This window comes from Protopterus annectens, chromosome 2.part1, assembly GCF_019279795.1.
Source record: "Protopterus annectens isolate FY-2018-M chromosome 2.part1, PAN1.0, whole genome shotgun sequence".
NCBI classification, from domain to species: domain Eukaryota; kingdom Metazoa; phylum Chordata; order Ceratodontiformes; family Protopteridae; genus Protopterus; species Protopterus annectens.
This window is the reverse complement of record NC_056729.1, coordinates 1,759,992,227-1,760,012,435: the sequence shown is the minus strand read 5'-3', so window position 1 is coordinate 1,760,012,435 and position 20,209 is coordinate 1,759,992,227. Positions and strand designations below refer to the sequence as shown.

At 44.5% G+C, this 20,209-nt stretch overlaps 1 protein-coding gene across 1 annotated transcript in view; it reads right to left on the bottom strand.

Moving 5' to 3' along the window:
* Positions 1–20,209, bottom strand: part of DISP3 (dispatched RND transporter family member 3) — a 2,757,501-nt gene that overhangs the window by 550,264 nt on the left and 2,187,028 nt on the right. Inside the window, exon 14 of the mRNA XM_044063608.1 lies at positions 2,259–2,440. Coding sequence (XP_043919543.1) covers positions 2,259–2,440 — 182 coding nt within the window. The remainder of the gene's footprint in view (positions 1–2,258; positions 2,441–20,209) is intronic.

The window sequence follows — 20,209 nt, the reverse complement described above, 5'->3', positions numbered from 1 at the left end:
TCTCACCTCTCAAAGACATACAGTAGGTGGATTAGACACTGTAAATTGGCTATAGGTGTGAGTGTGCATGTGAGTGTGTGGTATGGAAGAACAGCCATGACAGGACTAGCCACCTGGTGGTGTAAACCTTGGATCTAGTTGATTACCACCATAAAAGTGACATCCCGACCCCACATGCAAAAATGGGAAAAGGATCCTGGATGGATGGATACGTAGATATACAGACATATAATGAAAACACACTACATCCTAGAATTGGTGGTTCCATTTCAATTCTAATCAAAGATATACTTCAATTGCAGTTGTTTGTTTGTTTGTTTGTTTGTTTGTTTGTGTCTTTCGGCTTTTCCCGGTTAGGGGTCGCCACAGCGGAACTCCGGTCCGCTAATGATTGGCAGTAGAGTTTTACGTACTGGCTTGCTGGGCCTAATGCACAACCTTCAACGAAGGAACGCCCATTTACGCATGTCACCACACAGAAGACGCTCTAACTGAGAATCGAACATGAGGTGTAGATTGCATTAATAATGCTACAGATGCCAAGATTCCTGAATTGGTCCTCTCACATCTCATATTAAGTGGACATACTCATGTGTACATGATGCTGAAGTTCCTGAATTGGTGCTCTCACATCTCACATTAGGTGGACATACTCATGTGTACATGATGCTGAAGTTCCTGAATTGGTGGTCTCACATCTCACATTAGGTGGACATACTCATGTGTACATGATGCTGAAGTTCCTGAATTGGTGCTCTCACATCTCACATTAGGTGGACATACTCATGTGTACATGATGCTGAAGTTCCTGAATTGGTGCTTTCACATCTCACATTAGGTGGACATACTCATGTGTACATGATACTGAAGTTCCAGAATTGGTGCCCTCACATCTCACATTAGGTGGACATACTCGTGTACATGATGCTGAAATTCCTGAATTGGTTCCCAAACATCTCACATTGGGTGGACATACACATGTGTACATGATGCTGAAGTTCCTGAATTGGTGCTCTCACATCTCACATTAGGTGGACATATTCATGTGTACATGATGCTGAAGTATAAACAAAAGATGACTGGCTTAATTAAGGGGTTAAATATCTGATGTCATTCTAGGGGGTCCAATATGTCTGTCAGTATGGACCTTGATGCTAGACATCCATAATTTATTCTTCAAGGATGACTTGAACCTCTTATTCCAAGGTTTCTACATACTGGTGAAAGCTTTTAATGACCCATTGTGCCTTTTTAGGTAGGGTACAGCTAATGAGTCTCCCACTCTAACTTCCTAACAAAATAACCACTGGACCACATCACAGGGGCTCTCCTTAATGATACCAGTTTAAACAACAAGCTGCCAGACTCTGGGGTCCTATTGCATTTGGAGCACATCCATGTATATGTTGCTACAATCACCTTGTTTAACAGACCAGAGACTACTCCTTCACAGCTGAGTTTTTGTTTACCTCTTGACTACAAATGACAGAAACAGTGATGGCATAGCCATGGTTGTTGGAGACAACACTACCTTAAGACAGATACATAGAGACATATGAGTGGAGCTTACACAAATTCAAATCACACTAAATAGGATAAGCTATCAGATCATAATATGCTACTGGACCCTGTTTATGTACCCAGAAAATCATATAACATTTCTAAATATTCTTTGTTCTGAGTTAGGAAGACTACTCCCTGTGGCAGTACCTCATATTCTTTCTCTTACCTTATTGAATAAGAGATGGAACCATTGCTGACCTGGCCAAAAGAGAGTTATGAGGATCATTTCTGGCCTTTCCTGTTGTGCTTTTTGCTAATACTCTAGGAATCAGTGGCACTGGAGAGAAAGCATAGAGAAACAGACCTGTAGTCCAGCTGAGCCATAGCTAGGTCAAGTGGCACCCTGGGCAGTTCTCAGATTGGTACCCTTAAGGTCCTGAATTTGGTTCTGTCATTCCCTGTGTGTATTATCACATAATTCTCAGGAAGCCACTTCACTGGAACAAAGCTGAAGTCTCTCTGAAAAGAAATACCTGTGCCTTGTGAGTCTTACCTTGTTGAGAAACAACAAATGAGAAACATCATCAGTGCTATTTTTTATCCATGCCACTTGCGAGCCATGTTAATGATCATGTAGTAGAAATAAAGCACAGAAGGGAGGCAAACTGACAAATACAAAACCAAAGATCAGAACTGTAACTATAACATTTGCAGGAGGAAGTCATGCTGAGAAGCACAAACTTACCGTCACTTACCTCGTCTGGTGAAGCTCTGCTGCTGCTGCATAAAAGCTGAAGTCAAACTTCCAGTTCTTCCTCCTGTCACAGACTGATGATGTAATCATCCATTTCTGTAAGTAGGTGTAACCAGGCAACCCCACCAGTGACATACAGACTGTCAGCTTCTTTGTGAAGTTGCCACTGGGAGCTGTGTACACCTGAAAAAAATAAGGTACCAGGTCAGAATTCTGAAAGCCCATGAATTGTTCAGAATGTTGTGTATGTTGTAAAACTATGTTATGCATTTTAAAATGTAGAAATTCATGGTGCTACTTAGTTATGTGCAACAGAAAGCTATTGCAGGGCACAACCTAGGGGTGTACAACTCGCAATGAGATTGAACAAATGCCATTTGTATAACAATGGACACTTAGCTGAAGCAAATGTTTCCCAAAGGGTAATATGGTCTGTGCATTGTCATTGTTCAAAGATGCAGCAACTCAGAGTTGATTATAAAAAGTTTAGAGATACTTGGGGTCAGGATCCCTGCATGTAGAAAAGTATCCAGTAGTCAGAGATAGGATGTGGATCAAAATAACATCATTAAAACTTGCTGCATGGATAACAGTGAACCTGATATCAGTTTTAACTGCTGAGAAACATAATTACTTCATTAAAAGATTATAAATACATTCTGGGCTACAAAAATACATACCCAGTGCAATAGTAATGACCCCGCCTTTAATATCAAACCATGCGCTATCACGAGATATGGAGAAAGGGCACAAGCTGTGAAAAAATACATGGTCAGTTCATAGGAAATGACAGCTTTCTTAAATCTCTAGGGACAGTAGTCACTCCCCACCCAGTTGTACTCATCAATGCAGACATCCTCGCATCAAAGTATGCACACACACACACACACACACACACACACACACACACACACACACACCCCTACCTAATCTACACCATTTCTAACCTCCAACTGCTACCTGACATGCAGATACACATTCACACATGCAGCCCTTCACACACTGACACACACACACACACACACACACACACACACACACACACACACACACACACACACACACACACGCACACATGAATAGAGGCGCACACACACACACAAATGCACACACACACACAGATAAAGATACACACACACACACACACACACACACACACAGATAAAGATACACACACACAGACACACACACAGAGATAAAGACACACACACAGATATACACACACACACACACACACACACACACACACACACACACACACACACACACACACACACACACACACACAGATAAAGACACACACACAGACACACACACACACACACACACACACACACACACACACACACACACACACACACACACACACACACACACACACACACACACACACACACACAGTAACACTTCCTGACCACAAAACTCCCTGGCACTTACCTCTGGCAAGATGGATAAACTTGGCCTTTTGCAGTGTTCATTACTGTGTGTGGGTAGGAGTGGCCATGCTAATCAATGCAGCCAAGAGCTGCATAAATGCCTTTACACAGGTGGTTCAGTGGGAGATCACAAGACTAAGTAGCACATGACTCCTCCCCCGGAATGCCTCATTAGCATGCAGCATGGCCATGGAGACAGTCCACAGCAGTGCTTCAAGTCTTACTGCAAAAGGGCTGTGCCACGGCTGTCACTAAATTTGAAAAAGTTACCATGAGCTACATATCTTATGTAACGCTTGTGGTAGCTTTTATGAAACTGTCCCATATTTTGTAAAGTATGCAGTTCTAAATGATATGTGTAGTCACTCCAGGGAAATCACTGTGCTACCATATACAGCACTAATGTAGCCCATTCTTCAGCACAGGGCTGCTGTTTGTAGGGCTTCAACAAGCTATTGGAAAGAACTTTACATGGTACAATTCCTTACTGGTAAAAAATAAAAGTACTGGAAACAAGTGTTATTATGCTTTGGTTATTACATACAACCTAGAGGTGACCGCTGACTGGACTACTACTACTACCCTCTCCCCACCAAAAGGGCAAATATCTATCCCAACAGAGTGCTGCCCCCCTGACATCTCAGATGCTCAGGTAAGAGCCGCCCTCTCCAAAGCAAAAAACACAGCATCAATGGGACCAGATGGTGTCAGGGCTGCATCCTACATGAACTCCAAGAAGAGCTAAACCCAAACATAAAACTACTGTTCAATCTTAGCCTTACTACAGGATATGTACCCAAAGAGTGGCGTACAGCAACAGTGGTCCCTCTCCACAAAGGTGGTGCCTCAACGGATCCTGGAAACTATTGCCCCATAAGCCTGACTAGCTTGGTCTGCAAAGCTATGGAAAGGATCATCATGGACCTCATAAATAAAGATATTGGGGACCTACAGACACTGGATCCTACCCAGTTTGGCTTTGTTAAGGGCAGATCCTGCCTCTTAAACCTGGTCGATTTCTTTGAAACAGTCACCAAGGCCATTGACGAGGGGAAGGTGGTCCACACAGCCTACCTGGACCTCGCAAAAGCTTTCGATACAATACCCCACTTGGGCATTATAGATAAGCTCACCAGCTTAAATATAAACCCCTATGTCACTAGATGGGTTGCAAACTGGCTCAAGGACAGAACCCACATGGTTAGAATTGCTGGAGCCATGTCAGACTCCAAACCAGTTACAAGTGGCGTCCCACAAGGTTCAGTCCTGGGACCTCTCTTGTTCGGTATATATTTCTCGGTACAGGCCAACACGGAAGGACTGTGGCTGACCAAGTTCGCAGATGACTGCAAACTGGGCGCCATAATCAACTCTCCAGCCGACACAAGCATCCTCCAAAAGGGCCTCATAGAAACAGACAACTGGTGCCAGAGCCATGGCCTCAAGCTAAACGCCAAAAAGTGTATAGTCATCCCCTTTGGCAAAACAAAGTGCCCACAAATTACCACATAGGTGGTAATCCATTAAGTACAGAAGAAGTCATTAGGGACCTGGGGACCCAAGTTGATAACAATCTCTCATTTGACAACCACGTGGCCAAAGTGGTTAGAAAACATTTTATATAGCCCACCTAATCATGAAGGATTCACATCTAGATCAGGGAGGTCATCATACCTCTTTACTCATCCCTCATCAGGCCCATAATTGAGTACAATGCCCTTTGGGATGTACCTTACCAGACACCTGCAGCAACTGGAAAGACCCCAAAAGTACCTCACCAAGAGGATCAAAGGGCTCAAACAGATGCCATATGCTGCCCGGTTAAAGAAACTCCAGCTCTGCTCAGTGGCATACCGCCTTCTCAGAGGCGATCTGTGCCTGACGTATAAAGCCATGTCCAACCCAGAATTAATGGACATGCTGCACCTCAGAAAATCCAAATCCCATCGAGCTACGCCGAGAGACTTGAACCTCAGCACTGAAATAAATAGGACATGCTGGAGGGACAGATTCATAACCCAGAGGCTCCCTTCACTCTGGAATAAAATCCCAGTCCAGGTTAGGCAGAGTCCCACATTGACTCTCTTCAAGAGGAATCTTGATGAGTGGATGGGAGATCGTAGGTTTACCCCGGCTATCACTTCTGTGTCACTGTTAGACAGAGGCACAGTATACTAACCTCAAAAAAGGCATAGCAAAATTAATTTAAAATGGGTGGCGAAAGCCAAACACACTCTGGCTAGGCTTATAAATGCCCTAGGGCAGATAGCCTAGTATGAACCTATGAACCTATGAACCTAAGTTTGACAATATTAACAGTGAATTTTATCATGAATGTCATGAATGTCATTAATTTGGGCTGGCTGGGCTTGAAAGATTGGTAGTTAATTCTAAAGAAGATGAAGCAGTAATCATTGAATGCTGGGGATGTATGGTGAGCTGCTGGTTGTGGTGGGGTTGTGTTTGATGAACAGATCCAGGAGGAAGTGTCCTGTATGAGTGGGGGGTTTGGACAACTAAGCAAAGAGAAGGGTCCTATTAGCCAGAAACTCTACTATGTTGTTAGAGCTCAGTCCTGGGAAATTGAAATTAAAGTCTCCAAAAATGACAATATTGATGTTTTTTGGTAATGCAAATATAAACTGCTGGATTAGGGATTAAATCTGTTAAGTGAGGCAGGATGTGATAGACAGGTAGTGGCAAGTAGAACAGGTTTACAACTAATGCAGACAGATTTTAGAAGTATCCAGCTCGGGTGTACATTTGAGGACCATTACTTTGGCGATTATTTATTTATTTTTATTTTATTGTACAGTTTGTTTACCGCGATAGTCCATTGGGTCAAGAACAGCCCGTTTTCAATGGAGACTTGGTGAGTAAAGCTCCATGAACAACAATATAATATGCCTTCTATATTACCCGATCAAAAGTTTAGGTTAGCAAATACCTAAAAGTCGACCTGGTAATATTGAAGAATTAAAACAGTGAATGGCCGACTTAACTTAGGGAATGAATTCCCTCGGCCGCAAAAAAAAAAAAAAAAAACAAAGAAAAAAAAACAAAATAAAATGGGGGGCTTCACCCCCACCCCACCCCAAATATACCAACTTTGACATCACATTACAGTAGGGGAAGGGGCAAAATCTGCATAACAGCCAAGGGAATTCTTCCCCTGCATTAAATTTGCCGTTTGCATTTTTTTGCTTTCACTATTACCAGATCAACGTTTAGGTATTTGCTAACCTAAACGTTCGATCGAGTAATAGGAACCCTATAATATGAAGACACTCCATTTACATTTATGTAATACTATTGAAGAACGATGGTATCACACAACATGACAAAAAATCCACGACTGCAGTGAAAATACAGTCAAAAAGGCAAAAGGTAAAATTACACACACACACACACACACACACACACACACACACACACACACACACACACACACACACACACACACACACACACACACAAATAAGTCAATTAAAATAGTTAGATTTGTTACAATGTGAAATAACGCAGGGGTGACATTACAGTTTTACATGAAATCCTAGCAGAGTTAAAGTAGGATGGGGGATAAGAGGTGTTAATTGTTGAATGTAAGAAGGGGGGGGGACAATAAGAAAACAAAAGTAGAGCAAGAGTGGGAGCAAATGGGAAAAATGAAGATGGTGGTAGTCAGAGACGCTCGGTGTGATGGAGAGAAGAGAGAAGTAAAGGAGTGTCAGAAATGGGGAAAACAGGTGAGACATGTGGGATGAGAGCAGGAACATTCCCAGAAGGTTTTGAGATGCGAATGATACAGGGTCTTAAAGGTAGAATGGTTGTCTGTAGTCAGAATAAGAGGTGGCAGGGAGTTCCAGAGGCGACCTAGGGAAAAGGATGGCAGGTGTTTGCCTGGAGGACAAGCAGGCTTGTGCAGTTCAAACAAATTCTGGTTACTGGATCTTAGACGTCTGTTGGGTAGGTGCATTTTGAAGGAGGAGGCAAGGGAGGGGCAGATGGAGGGATTAAAGATGAGTTTATGGGCATGAGTAAGTTGAATGTAGGTAAGATGGTTGGGAAGTTCGAGCCAATTTAGTCTGTGAAGGGCATTGCAGTGGTGGGGGGAGGATTTATAGCCAGTAGCGAACAGAAATGTTGTTATAACAGGAGGATAGCTTTGTCTTAGAGAACACTGAAGGGTGGTAAGAAGTGGGGCACCGTATACGAGAGAAGGACTGAGAAGGTGTTAGAGAGTACAAATTTAGTAGTGTGAGTGATATAGCGGTTATGGCGGTACAGCATGCCTAGTTTCTGGTGGTTTTCTTTATATTGGTTAGTAGGTGGGTATCAGATTTAATAAGGACTCCTAGAAGCTTTGCATGGGACGCTACCTCAAGAGAGGTATTGTTTTGACTTGTAATGAAGAATGACTTCTTGTCTATAATGGTACCTTTTGAAGGGGAAAATAACATAATTTTAGTTTTTGATGCGTTGTCTATCATCCAACGTTCAATATAAGAGAAAGCATCCTGAGTTAGTTTTTAGAGAGTGGAGGTGGAAGTGCAGAGCAAATGATCGTAGAGTAATCTGCGTATTGAATCAGTTTAGCACTAGGAATGTTTTGGTGGAAGTCATTTATGAAAATGTTGAACAGTAGGGGATGTGGTTCACCTGTAGGTGTATTAAGGAAGAGGAGATGGCTTTTTTCCATTTGGCAGCTTGTTGTCTGTCAGAGAGGTAACTAGAAAACCAGTTGACAGAAGAGTGGGATAGGTTTAGATTAGAGTTTAGATAGGAGAAGGTTATTGGAGATAGTGCCAAAGGCCTTGGATAAGTCCAGAAGCAGGGTGGAAACTAGACATGGAATCCTGGGCTTTGTTGACAGTTTCGAGGAAGGACAGGACAATGGTTGTGGTACTGTGGCCAGATCTAAAAAAATGATGTGTGGGAGTAAGTAGGTGGTTGTCTGTGAGGTAGGGTAGAAGTTGAAGGTGGATACACTTTTCTAGACTTTTGAGATAGGGGATAAGATAGCGATTTGCCGGAAATTCAGAATGTTGTTATTACCTCCTTTGAGAAGGGGAATGATATAGGCCTTTTTCTGAGTAGGGGTACATAGTTTTCTTGGGTTGAGCAGTTTATAAGAATGGAGATGGGAAAAGGGATGGCATCCGCAGCAATTTTTAGGAAGTAGGAAGGAAGGTCATCAGGGGCATTTGAGCATGGATTCAGTTTCTGAAGGAGTTTTTTTATGGTGGAGATATGAATGGGTTTGATAGTGAAGGAAGGGGGTTGGGAGGTTGCAGTGTTAGGCGGAGAGAGATATAGGAGGAGGTGGAAGTGAAGCTTTGATGGGAAAGGAAGTCGTTAGTTTGGCTACAGAATCAGTAAAGAAGAATAAAGAAGATAATTTAGGGTCAAAGTGTAGCATTGCCCCTCCTCCCATTTGTCACCTGGGTTCGGGTTGTGGAGAAGTTGTAGGGTGGTTATATGTGCTGGAATCTCTTCTTCTTTAGCCATAAATGAGTGACTGCAGCACTGTCTTGTTTGTGGTAAGTGATAAATGCACTGACTGGATCTCGCTTACTCTTGATGTTGTGAGCATTTATAAGGGATCATGTGACGTTGCTTATAGATATGCAGAAATTAAGAGGGAAGGAATTTGAATCAGTGGTATTGCAGTGTAGGGCTGGACGGCTGCAGAAGTACAATAAAGTACAGCCGTGTGAGGGGACATCATCATGCAAAGGGGAGGGAAGGACAGAGAATAAGGCAAAAGATCCAGGGGAGGGTGGCTGCTGAACCGGGGCTGCGAGGAGAACCAAGCGGGCACTAGCTTACATGTTAGTGAATGCCAGTCATCTATGCATGTGCATAATATTGACGGAGAATGCTACTGATCCAATAACTAATTGATGTCCTGAAGAACAGTTAAGGGTGCAGTAGAGCCATTGTAAAACACCATGACAAAAGAGGGGATGGGAGGGGACATGGAGGTAGTAAAAAAGACTCCATCAATCAGGATAAGAGGAAGGCGTCATTGCACTCTGATTTTTCATGCATCTCTGAAAAGATCAAGAAGATATGTACTCACCATAACGTTCGATGTATGTAGTCCATCTCGCCTTACATTCTTACCCGTGGGTTCGGAGCTGAACCTCGGCTCCGACTCGGCCATACTCTAGCTCGAAGTCTTCAATTGGCTCATGGCTAAGAGGTATCCCATCATGCAACAGGTCTATTCCCCAGATCTTGTTTGCTGCAAGCTCACTCACATGCACACTGAGAAGAAGTACAACCCCAACAGAAAGGACTACTGACACCTAGAGACTATACCTCCTGGTCCTCCAGGAGGGGGAACGAGGGAGGGTTAGTAAGAATGTAAGTCAAGATGGACTATATACATCGAACATTATGGTGAGTACATAACTTTTTGATGCTATGTAGTCCAATCTCGCCTTCATTCTTACACGTGAGACAGCGTCCCTAGCACCTTGACCTTGGGTGGCTCAGTGAAAAATACTCCTGAGCACCATGGAACCAAAGGAAGATCTGCCTCTAGAGACCAGATCTAACTTATAGTGACTAATAAAGGTATGAGGCGAAGCCCATGTTGCTGCAACACAAATATCATCCATAGACATCCTAGCCTGAAACGCAGTTGAGGTAGCCACAGATTGTGTAGAATGAGCCTTCATTTTAAAGGGTAATTCTTTGCCATTGGAAGTATAAATAAATGAGATGCAATTGGAGATCCAGAGAGACAAGGTTATCTTAGAAACAGGAACCCCAAGTCTACTGTCTGAAAACGAGACAAACATTTGATCTGATTTCCTGAAATCTTTTGCCCTATGTAAACAGAAACGCAATTGTCTATGAACATCTAGCTGATGAAACTTAAATTCTGCCTTGTTGGAGAATTCAGGAAAAAACACAGGTAACTCAATGGGTTGGTTGATATTGACAACAGAGGCAACCTTTGGAACAAAATAAGGGTTGGTTCTTAAGGAGACCCTATCTTTGTGAAACACCAAATAAGGTGGCCTAATCGATAATGCTTGGAGTTCAGAGACCTGCCTAGCTGAAGTTATGGCTACCAAGAATACTGTCTTCCATGACAAGAATTTAATGTTACACACAGCTGCAGGCTCAAAGGGAGTTGAGGTGAGCTTCTGTAGTACAAAACTGAGGTCCCATGGCATCACTGGATCGAAGACTGGAGGTCGGAGTAGCAAAGTCCCTTTCAGAAAAGCCCTACAAAGCCTATGAGCCATAAGGTTGGGCTCATTAGCAACGTGAAAGGTAGAAATCGCTGCCAGATGTACGTTAATGGTTACTGCAGCTGACCCCTGACTGAACAGATGAGAAAGAAAATTTAATATTGCCAAAATAGGTGCTGTATAAGGATCAATATGTCTCTCATGGGCCCAAATAGAAAATCTCTTCCACTTACTGGAATAAATCTTCCTGGTAGAAGGCTTGTGGGAAGATGATAGAATATGGACCACTTCTGGGGAAAAATCATGAAGCCTGACTAAGGACAGAACTGGAGCAGCCAAGCTGTCAACTTGAGGGTTTGGATGGAGGGATGGAACTGTCCTGACATATGAGTCAGCAGATCTGGAGCTGGGTCCAGAATCCAGGGCTTGTCCATTAGATAGAGTTGAAGAAAAGGAAACCAGATCTGACGAGGCCAGTGTGGGGCAATGAGGATCATTTTGCTTCCCAAAGACTGTGCTTTCTGAATGACCTTTGATATAAGAGGTAACGGTGGAAAGACGTAGAGAAGACCGGAGGGCCAGTCGTGAACCAGAGCATCCCTGGGTGTCTCCCCCTTTGGGGGGATAAGGGTGAAGTAGCTGCTGCATTTGGCATTGAGGGGGCTGGCAAATAGATTGCAGCAAGGCTGACCCTATCTGTGGAATATCTTCTCCGCAACATAATCGTTCAGGGACCACTTGTGAGGCATTTGGATAGCTCTGCTCAGCCTGTCGGCAATCACGTTGGACTTCCCCGGTATATGCATTGCAACTAGAAGGCGTTGGGAAGACACCGCCCACTGCCAAACTCGAAGTGCCTCTCTTTAAAGGGGGTATGATTTGGTTCCTCCCTGCTTGTTCAGATACCACACCACTAACATGTTGTCTGAGTGGATTGCAATTGTCCCTAGAGGGAGAAAGCTCTGAAGTGCTTGCAATGCTAATAGCACTGCCCTCATCTCCAAGACATTGATATGCAAATGGGTCTCATGATCCTGCCACGTGCCTTGGACAGTCCTGTCGAGATAATGCCCCCCCACCCAATCTGAGAGGTGTCCAGGGTCTCCATGGTAACTGGAGAAGATGGGACAAAAGGCTTGCCCACGTTGAGATTGCTGGCCTGAAGCCACCAGCGTAGATCCTGGCAAGGAGAACTAGCATGATCGTGGCAGCAATGGTCCCTAATAACTTGAGGACCACTTTTGCCTTGACCTTCCTCAATGGTATTAAGGTGTAGACCTGCTGTTGTAGAGCCTGAATTCTCTCTTCTAGTAAGAAGGCCCTCATGAGCACCATATCTAGTTTGGCGCCGATAAAAGTGACATGCTGTGAGGGCAACAAGGCAGATTTTTTCCAATTTAGAGTAATTCCTAACTTTTGGCACAGTGTATTGGTGGCGTCCCTGGTCTGTAACAGTAGATGCCTGGTGGTGGCAGGAAGGAGCCAGTCATCCAGGTACGGAAACTCTTGGAATCCCTGATGCCTCAAGTGAGCTGGTATCACTGCTATGCATTTGGTGAACACCCTGGGGGCCATGGTGAGACCAAAGGGCAGAGCGTGAAACTGAAAATGACTGGCTACCAGCCGGAAGCATAAATGACTTCTCGATGCTCTGTCCATCTTGATATGGTAGTAAGCATCTTTGAGATCGATGGAGCACATCGACACATCTTTCCCTATCAGAGGGAGTATTGACTGTAAGGTGACCATGCTGAACTTGGACTTTTGTACATGAAGGTTCAATCGGCTGAGATCCAAGATGCGTCTCAGGTCCCCTGTTCTTTTCATTACCAAAAAGAATCTAGAGTAAGTCTCTAATCCTACTTGGTCTGCGGGGACAGGCTGGATGGCTCCCTTTGAAAGCAACGTTTTTATCTCTAAAGTCATGGAATCCCTGTGACTGGGTGGAATGTCTGGGATTCTCTTGGTTGGCGGGGGAGGAGTAGAGAAGGGAATATGATAACCTCTGGAAATTATCTTTAATACCCACTCGTCCTGGGTGATGTCTTGCCAAGCTTCTGTGCATAAAAAAATGCGACCCCCAACTGGCTCCAGAGATGCACAGTTGGGCCTCCCTTCAGGAGCACTGGTAGGGAGAACCACGAAAGGAATCACGGTCCCCCTGGTTACGCAGGCCTTCTCTGCCTCTAGGGCGGTGTCTACCTCAATTACCACCCCCTCCCCTGCATCCAAAGGGGGAATCACATTGTGCACCCTGAAAAAACCTCTGTGACTTCCTGAACCACATTTTCCCACCCTTCTGGCTCTTGGGGTAAGGTCTAGAAGGCATGAAAAAATGGACTTCCATGGCAGACAAGGTTTTTCCTTCCTGCTCACACCTAGTGAGAGTGTCCTTCACCTTGGTTCCGAACAACGATGAACCATCAAAGGGGGCATTGGTGAACGTAAACTTGAAAGCCTCCGCAAAATTGTACAGGCGCATCCAGGAGTGTCTCCTAAGAGAGACTCCAGAACCCGTTGCCCTACTCGCTCCCATGGCTGCGTATGAGATCAGCCTCATGGAGGAGTTGATAAAGGAATTTAGGGTAGACATCTGTGCATTGACCTTCTCTGCCATGGCATCAGAAATGTTACCCTGTAGAGAATCTCCTAGCTCTTTCAGGAGATCTGTCTGGAGCCTTGTAAAATGCATCAAGTAGTTCAGCGACTGCAGTGTAAAGGTCGCTGAGGTAAACACACACTTCCCATACCTGTCCATAGCCCTAGACTCCTAGTTAGGCAGATGGATGGTAGAAGAAGTTTCAGCAAGTTCCTTCTTGGTGGCTGCTGCCACCACCATGGCATCTACTGGAATGCCTTTAATCAGATATTTCCTGTCAGTGTGGGGCAGACAAAAACTTATTGGGTCTCCTAGGGACTGGTTCCACAGTGTCAGGAGTTTCCCACACCTTTCAAAAGACAAGATCTAGTAGCTCATCAAAAGTGGGAGAAACCCAAGAGGCGGAAGGTTGAGACCCGAAAGCCTTCAGGAACATGGACTCCTCATCAGAAGGGGATTTGGAGGGCCAGCCGCCTCTCTGCTTCAAAATCTCCAGGATATCTCAGAAGATGACTTGGGGTCCCCTCTGACTCCTCGAGGTCAGTGTCTGACATGAGAGACTCATCTGGGGAGTCGAGGTGTTTCCTCTTACACAATCTCTTTCTGGCGGGCTCCTCAGGCAAAATCTCTGGGGAGACGTCAGAAAGTTGGGGACCACTCATGAAGGAATCCTGAGGCTTAGGGTCTCCACTGCCCATGGATAGAGGGTGATCCAAAACTGACACCCATGCTGAAGGGGGCAGAGTATCAGTGCCGTAGGATGCAGCTGATGACCTGGCCAGAACGCTCCTCATAACCATGAAGGCTGATCCCCCCCGGCTCCGAAGGCCAATTAACTGTAGCAGAAACAGTAGTAGCCGTCGGCGCTGAGGAGATGAGGTCCAAAGCAGATGTCGGTTGCAAGCTCACTCAAGCCGAAGTACCGAGAGGAAGGCTCAGAACCGATTAAGATCGATCCGAGCCCTCCCCCTCAGGTCCGATCGGAGAACCATGGACCCTTGACCCCGTGGACGGAGCCGATGGGGTTGGAGCAGAAATCGGAATTGAGAGGCCAGGCGAGGCTACTGGAACCATCCTAATGGCACCCAACAGAACTGACAACTCTGGCTCCGAAGGCCGAGAAAGGCTCGGAGGAGGAACAACAAAGGATGAAGAGGCCATAGGCTCCAAAGCCGACTGGGTCGGAGCCGAAATCAATTTGGCCAACACCGATGACTGAAGCAGTTTCTTCACCACCCTATTAATGTCCTCATTGGAATGGGTCCTGGAGGACCTGTTGGAGATCTGGATTTCCCTACAGAAGGGGACTTGTGTGAAGAAGAAACCAGTCGAATAACTGGAGACCAGCTCCGAACCAATATATCCGTGACCAGCTCCAAAAGGCTGGGAACTGATACAGACTTAGTCAAGACACTACCTTCTGTCAGCACAAAAGCAGTCTTGGAGATAAATAGCCCCCAAGCAGTACATGCACACAGAGTGCCCATCAGTCAAAGACATTTTATTGTTGCATTCAACACACGTTTTAAAGCCCAAAGGCCTGTTTTCCTTAGAATCCTTGGACATGCTGAAAAGGAGAACACACACAGGTACAAAGCAACACATACACACACTAGACCCAACTAACCCCGCACGAGAAACAGAGCCTCTAACTAAAAATGGCCTAGTAACCGGCAGGAAAAAACTACAGGGAAGACTAGGTCCTCTATCTTAAATGGGTCTAGCCTGGGCTAACAAAGGCAGGATAGCACCACTAGCCAGACACAACAACACTAAATGCTAACAGAATGGAGCACCAAACCAAAGACCACACTGAAACAATGGGGAGGACTAGGTCCTCTGACTGAAAGTGGCCTAGCCCGTGGGGAGAAGGAAATGAACGGGATACCAAAACAGCCAATGACAAAGCCACAAAAACATAAAGAGAAACAAAACAAAGGCAGTAAAACAGCACTACCACACACACACAGCTATGAAAATAGCTTTTTGGAACAATAACCAGTCAAAAGTTTATAAAAAGTTTATAAACAGTATACTTAGCCACGGCCAAAAGCGAGACTACGTCTGAGCATAACCGGCGGCAAACGAAATCTGGGGAATAGATCTGTTGCATGATGGGATACATCTTAGCCACGAGCAAATTGAAGACTTCGAGCTAGAGTATGGCCGAGTCAGAGCCAAGGTTTGGCTCTGAACCCAAGGGTAAGAATGAAGGCGAGATTGGACTACATAATATCACCTGTTTTACTGAATGGGTAAAGACAGCCAGCTGACAGTTACGGCAATTGAGATACATAAGTATTTCAGTACAAATAAAGTGCTTTTATTACATAAAACTGCTGCTGATAAATGTACACTGAAAAGAGAAGTGAAGCATGGGGAATTCCATGTCTTTTGTAGACAGCAAGAATCCTTCCAGCAGTAAGGTGGCACACAAAGGGTTACATGGATGAGTCTGTCAGTGCATGACTTCTTGCTAAATTTACCTAATTAACAGGGAAAAAGTACAGTTTTGTACACTTACGATAAATGTAGATGTTCAAGTGTATTCACTGTTGCAGTCATTGCAATAGGGTTATCCTGCTGGCAGGCTATCCTCAGTCAGCCTGAATTCCAAAGTCTAGGTCCAGCATCGGTTGCTGTCGCCTCTTCCCTGACGTCAGTGTGCCAGGGGTATAAAAGATGCAGCCGATGCCATTTTCTTCAATTTTTCTTGCCCCAGATGTCAGGTGCCCCCAAAAGGGTAGGCTAAAAATATGTCAATAAAACATGCATGCACCAAAGTATATATTTTGCCTTCATCTACAAGCAAATACACCATATAGGTTGTATAGAATAGAGAAGTACAGATAAGTTCCAGCAAAGAAATGGGGGATGGCGGGTGGGTAACCTGGACTGCAAAAGTGAATACACTCGAACATCTACATTTATGGTAAGTGTACACAACTGTACTATGTTCTTCATGTTTCACTGTTGCAGTCATTACAATTGGGTTGAATCCCAAAGCTAAGGTTGGGAGGCTGGAGCTAAATAGCATTAGGAGCGGCAGTTAGGCCCTGCAGAACTGCAGTGGCAAAGCCTGCCCTGGATTTAGAGTAGAGTGGTAAGTGATAGTGCTTTGTGAAGGTGTGCACTGAACTCCAAGTAGCAGCCTCTAAAATGTCTTTGGTCGGTACTCCCCTGAGGAAGGCTGCTGAAGTGGCTGTTGCTCTGGTTGAATGTCTAATGCCCTTAGGTACTGGCTTGCCATGTTGTGAATAGCAGAAACTAATGCAGTGGCCTATACACTTTGAAATAGTCTGCTTTGAGTTAGCCTTTCCTTGTGATCCTGCAGCATATGCCACTAGTAATTGCTTTATCTTTCTGAAAGCTTTGGTTCTGTTCAAATAGAAGCATAGCTGTCTGTGTATGTCCAAAGAATGCAGAATTCTCTCCCCCTTATTCTGTGGGTTAGGATAAAAGGTAGGCAGATGAATAGTTTGGTTAAGGGCCACACTGGACACTACCTTAGGCATAAATGTCAGGTTTGTCCTCAGAGAAACCCTGTCTGGATAAAAAATGATAAAAGGTTCCACAGTCATGAGTGCCTGTAGCTCTGAGACTTGTCTTGCAGAAGTTATTGCTTGGAGCAGAGCTGTTTTCCAAGATAAAAACTTTATAACAGCTGTAGCGGCTGGCTCAAAAGGAGGCAGGGTGAGTTTTTCCAAGACATAATTGAGGTCCCATGCAGGTATTGGTGATCTCCTTGGAGGCCTTAAATTTTTGGCCCCTCTGAGGTACTGCCTTAATAAAGGATGAGAAAAGATTGGTGGCTCTGTATTGTAATGAGCCGAAATGGCAGAGGCATGAATTTTTATAGATGAAAAGGATAGGCCTTTGTCCAGCATCTCAGTCAAGTATTGCAAAATCTGAAGAATATTTGGTACAGCTGTGTCAATTCCTTGTGCCTGGTAACAAGCACAGAATCTCTTCCATTTTCCAGCATAGGACTTTCTAGTACTAGGCCTCCTGGCCTCCAAAATGACATCCATCACCGCTTTAGTGAGAGGTGTGTTTTGTATGACTACATTATCTGCCATGCTGCCAGATTTAAGGTCTTGAGTTGGCTGTGCAGGATCTGATTGTTCTGTTGGGAGAGCAGATGAGGCACTTGAGGTAAGGTCCAGGCTGGGCATTGAGACAAGTTCCTTAGGATTGGATACCAGTACTGTTGTGGCCAGTCTGGGGCAATCAGTATCATTTTTGGCTTCTCCTGTCTGACCTTTAGGAGTACCTTGGAGAGGAGAGGCAGAGGAGGAAAGGCATATACTGTTAAGTTTTTCTACCTGAAAGATAGGGCATCCACTTTCCATGCTTGTCTGTGATAATTCCTTGTGCAGAATCTCTTTAGTTGGCAGTTGTGAGGTGAGACAAATAGATCTATTCCCGGGCATCCCCATTTCCTTGTTATCATGCTGAAGACTTGTGGATCCAATTTCCACTCATGGGGATCCATAAGGTTTCTTCTTAGTTTGTCTGCCAGAGTATTTATCTTTCTTGGCAGGAATTGTGCCTGCAGATGTACTTGGTAAGTCAATGATGTGTCCCACAAAGTCATGGCTAGTCTGCAAAGGGGGTAAGAATGAGTGCCTCCCTGCTTGTTTATATACCACATGACCGTGGTGTTGTCTGTCTTTATCAGTAGTTGTCCCAGATGAAATAGGTCCTTGAAGGCTGTCAGGGCATTTTGAACAGCTAGCATCTCTTTTTGATTGATATGTAGATGCATTTGGTTTGCGGACCATGTGCCTTGAATACATCTTCCTGCCATGTGGGCTCCCCAGGCATAATCCGATGCATCCGTTGTTAAAGTCTGTGTGGCTAGGGGTAGAGTGAATGGCTGTCCCTTGTTCTCGTGACAGGCCTTCGCCCACCATCAAAACTCCTGTTGCAGGCAAGAAATGAGAGTAACTATTGTTTCCAGGCTGTGGCAATGTTGAGTCCAAACACTTTTTAGGTACCACTGAAGTTTCCTCATATGCAGTCTTGCATATGGAATTAGTAGAATGCAGGATGCCATGAAGCCCAAAGCCTGCAGAATTTTTCTTAGATAACTGGGCCTTTGTTGCCAACAATTTTAAATAGATAGTCAGTTGCCTTTGTTTGTCTGGTGTGAGATAAGCCATCTGGGCAGTTGTATTTAAGCTTGCACCCAGGAATATTATCTCTTGAGAGGGTACTAGTTTTGATTTCTCTTCGTTGACTGTGTACCCTAGGCATGGTAGTAATCTCTTTAGAAACGCCAGATGCTGTAGTAGAATGTCCTTGTTCTCTGCTTGAATGAGGCAGTCATCCAAGTAAGGATATATTTGTATTCCTCTTTGTCTGCAGTATGCAATTACTGGTGTCAGGCACTTTGTGAAGACCCTGGGCACAGTAGATAAGCCAAAGGGCAGTGCAGAGAATCGGTAGTGCATTGAGCCAGCTTTGAATCTGAGGTATCTTCTGCATGTTTGTCTGACTGGGACATGCAGGTATGCCTCTTTTAGATCTAAAGTCACAAGCCAAGCCTTCTTGCCCAACATGGGCAGAAGCTGCTGTAGAGTCAGCATTTTGAATTTTGGAATATCCAGATATGTGTTTAGAATAGATAGGTCCAGTATTGGTCTCCAGACTTTGTCTTTTCTGGGTACCAAAAACAGTCTTGAATAAAATCCTTGTCCCTGCTCTTGCTCTGGTACTTGCTGAATGGCCCTCATGTCCATGAGGGATGAGACTTGTTTTTGTGCCTCTGCCCATTGATGTTTTGGCAGGTCTGGCCAACCATTTGCCCTTGGCAGGGTATGGAAGTGAAAGTTGTAGCCTTGTGACACTATGTTTAAGACCCATTTGTCCTGGGTTATTATGTGCCAATTTTGAGAAGAAAGTGCTAGTTTTCCCCCTAAAGGTGCTGCCAGAAGATAAGTGCTTAGCGCAGGCAGGGGGAAGTCATTGGGACTGTTTCCTGTATGGCTGTGATTTGTCTTCTCCAGTTTTGGCGGTAGAAGCACCCCATTGTTTAGCCCTGTATGAACCTTGGGGTTGGGATCTGCCTCTAGGGCGTCTGTATCTGCCCCTTTGTGGCCTGTCTGATACTGGAAAGGACCAATTCTTTGTAGGCCAGTGTCTGCTAAATCTTGGTTGCTGTACCTGTAAGAAATCCTTGACTGTTTGCATAAATTTAGCTTTGTCCTCCATTTTCTTCAACACCTCTTCTGCTTTAACACCAAACAAAGTATCATGCTGTAATGGGGCATCTAATAATTTTGCTTTAACATGATCAGGTAGATTTTGTTCCTTTAACCAAGCATGCCTCCTAATGACAGAACCCGTAGCTGCGGCCCTGCAGGAGGCCTCCAGAGAATCAAAACCACATTGCAAAGTATGCTTTCCCACTTGTTCAGCTGCATGTAATAAATCCTGCATTTCTTTGTTTTCTGCACATTCAGAATTTATCAACATTTTCTGTTTAAGCAGTGACATAATATATTGCTGATATCTGAGCATATGAAACTGACAATTTAAAGCCCTTATAGCCAAGGTAGCAGAAGTGTAAATCTTTTTTTCCCATCTGTCCAGTGCCCTAGAATCCCTATCAGAGGGAGTAGGTTTTTGTGCAGTGGAAGCCTTGACCCCTTTGGGATCCTGAGAGATAGTTTCTGGGTCAGCAGCAGGGTTTTTGAAAAGGAAT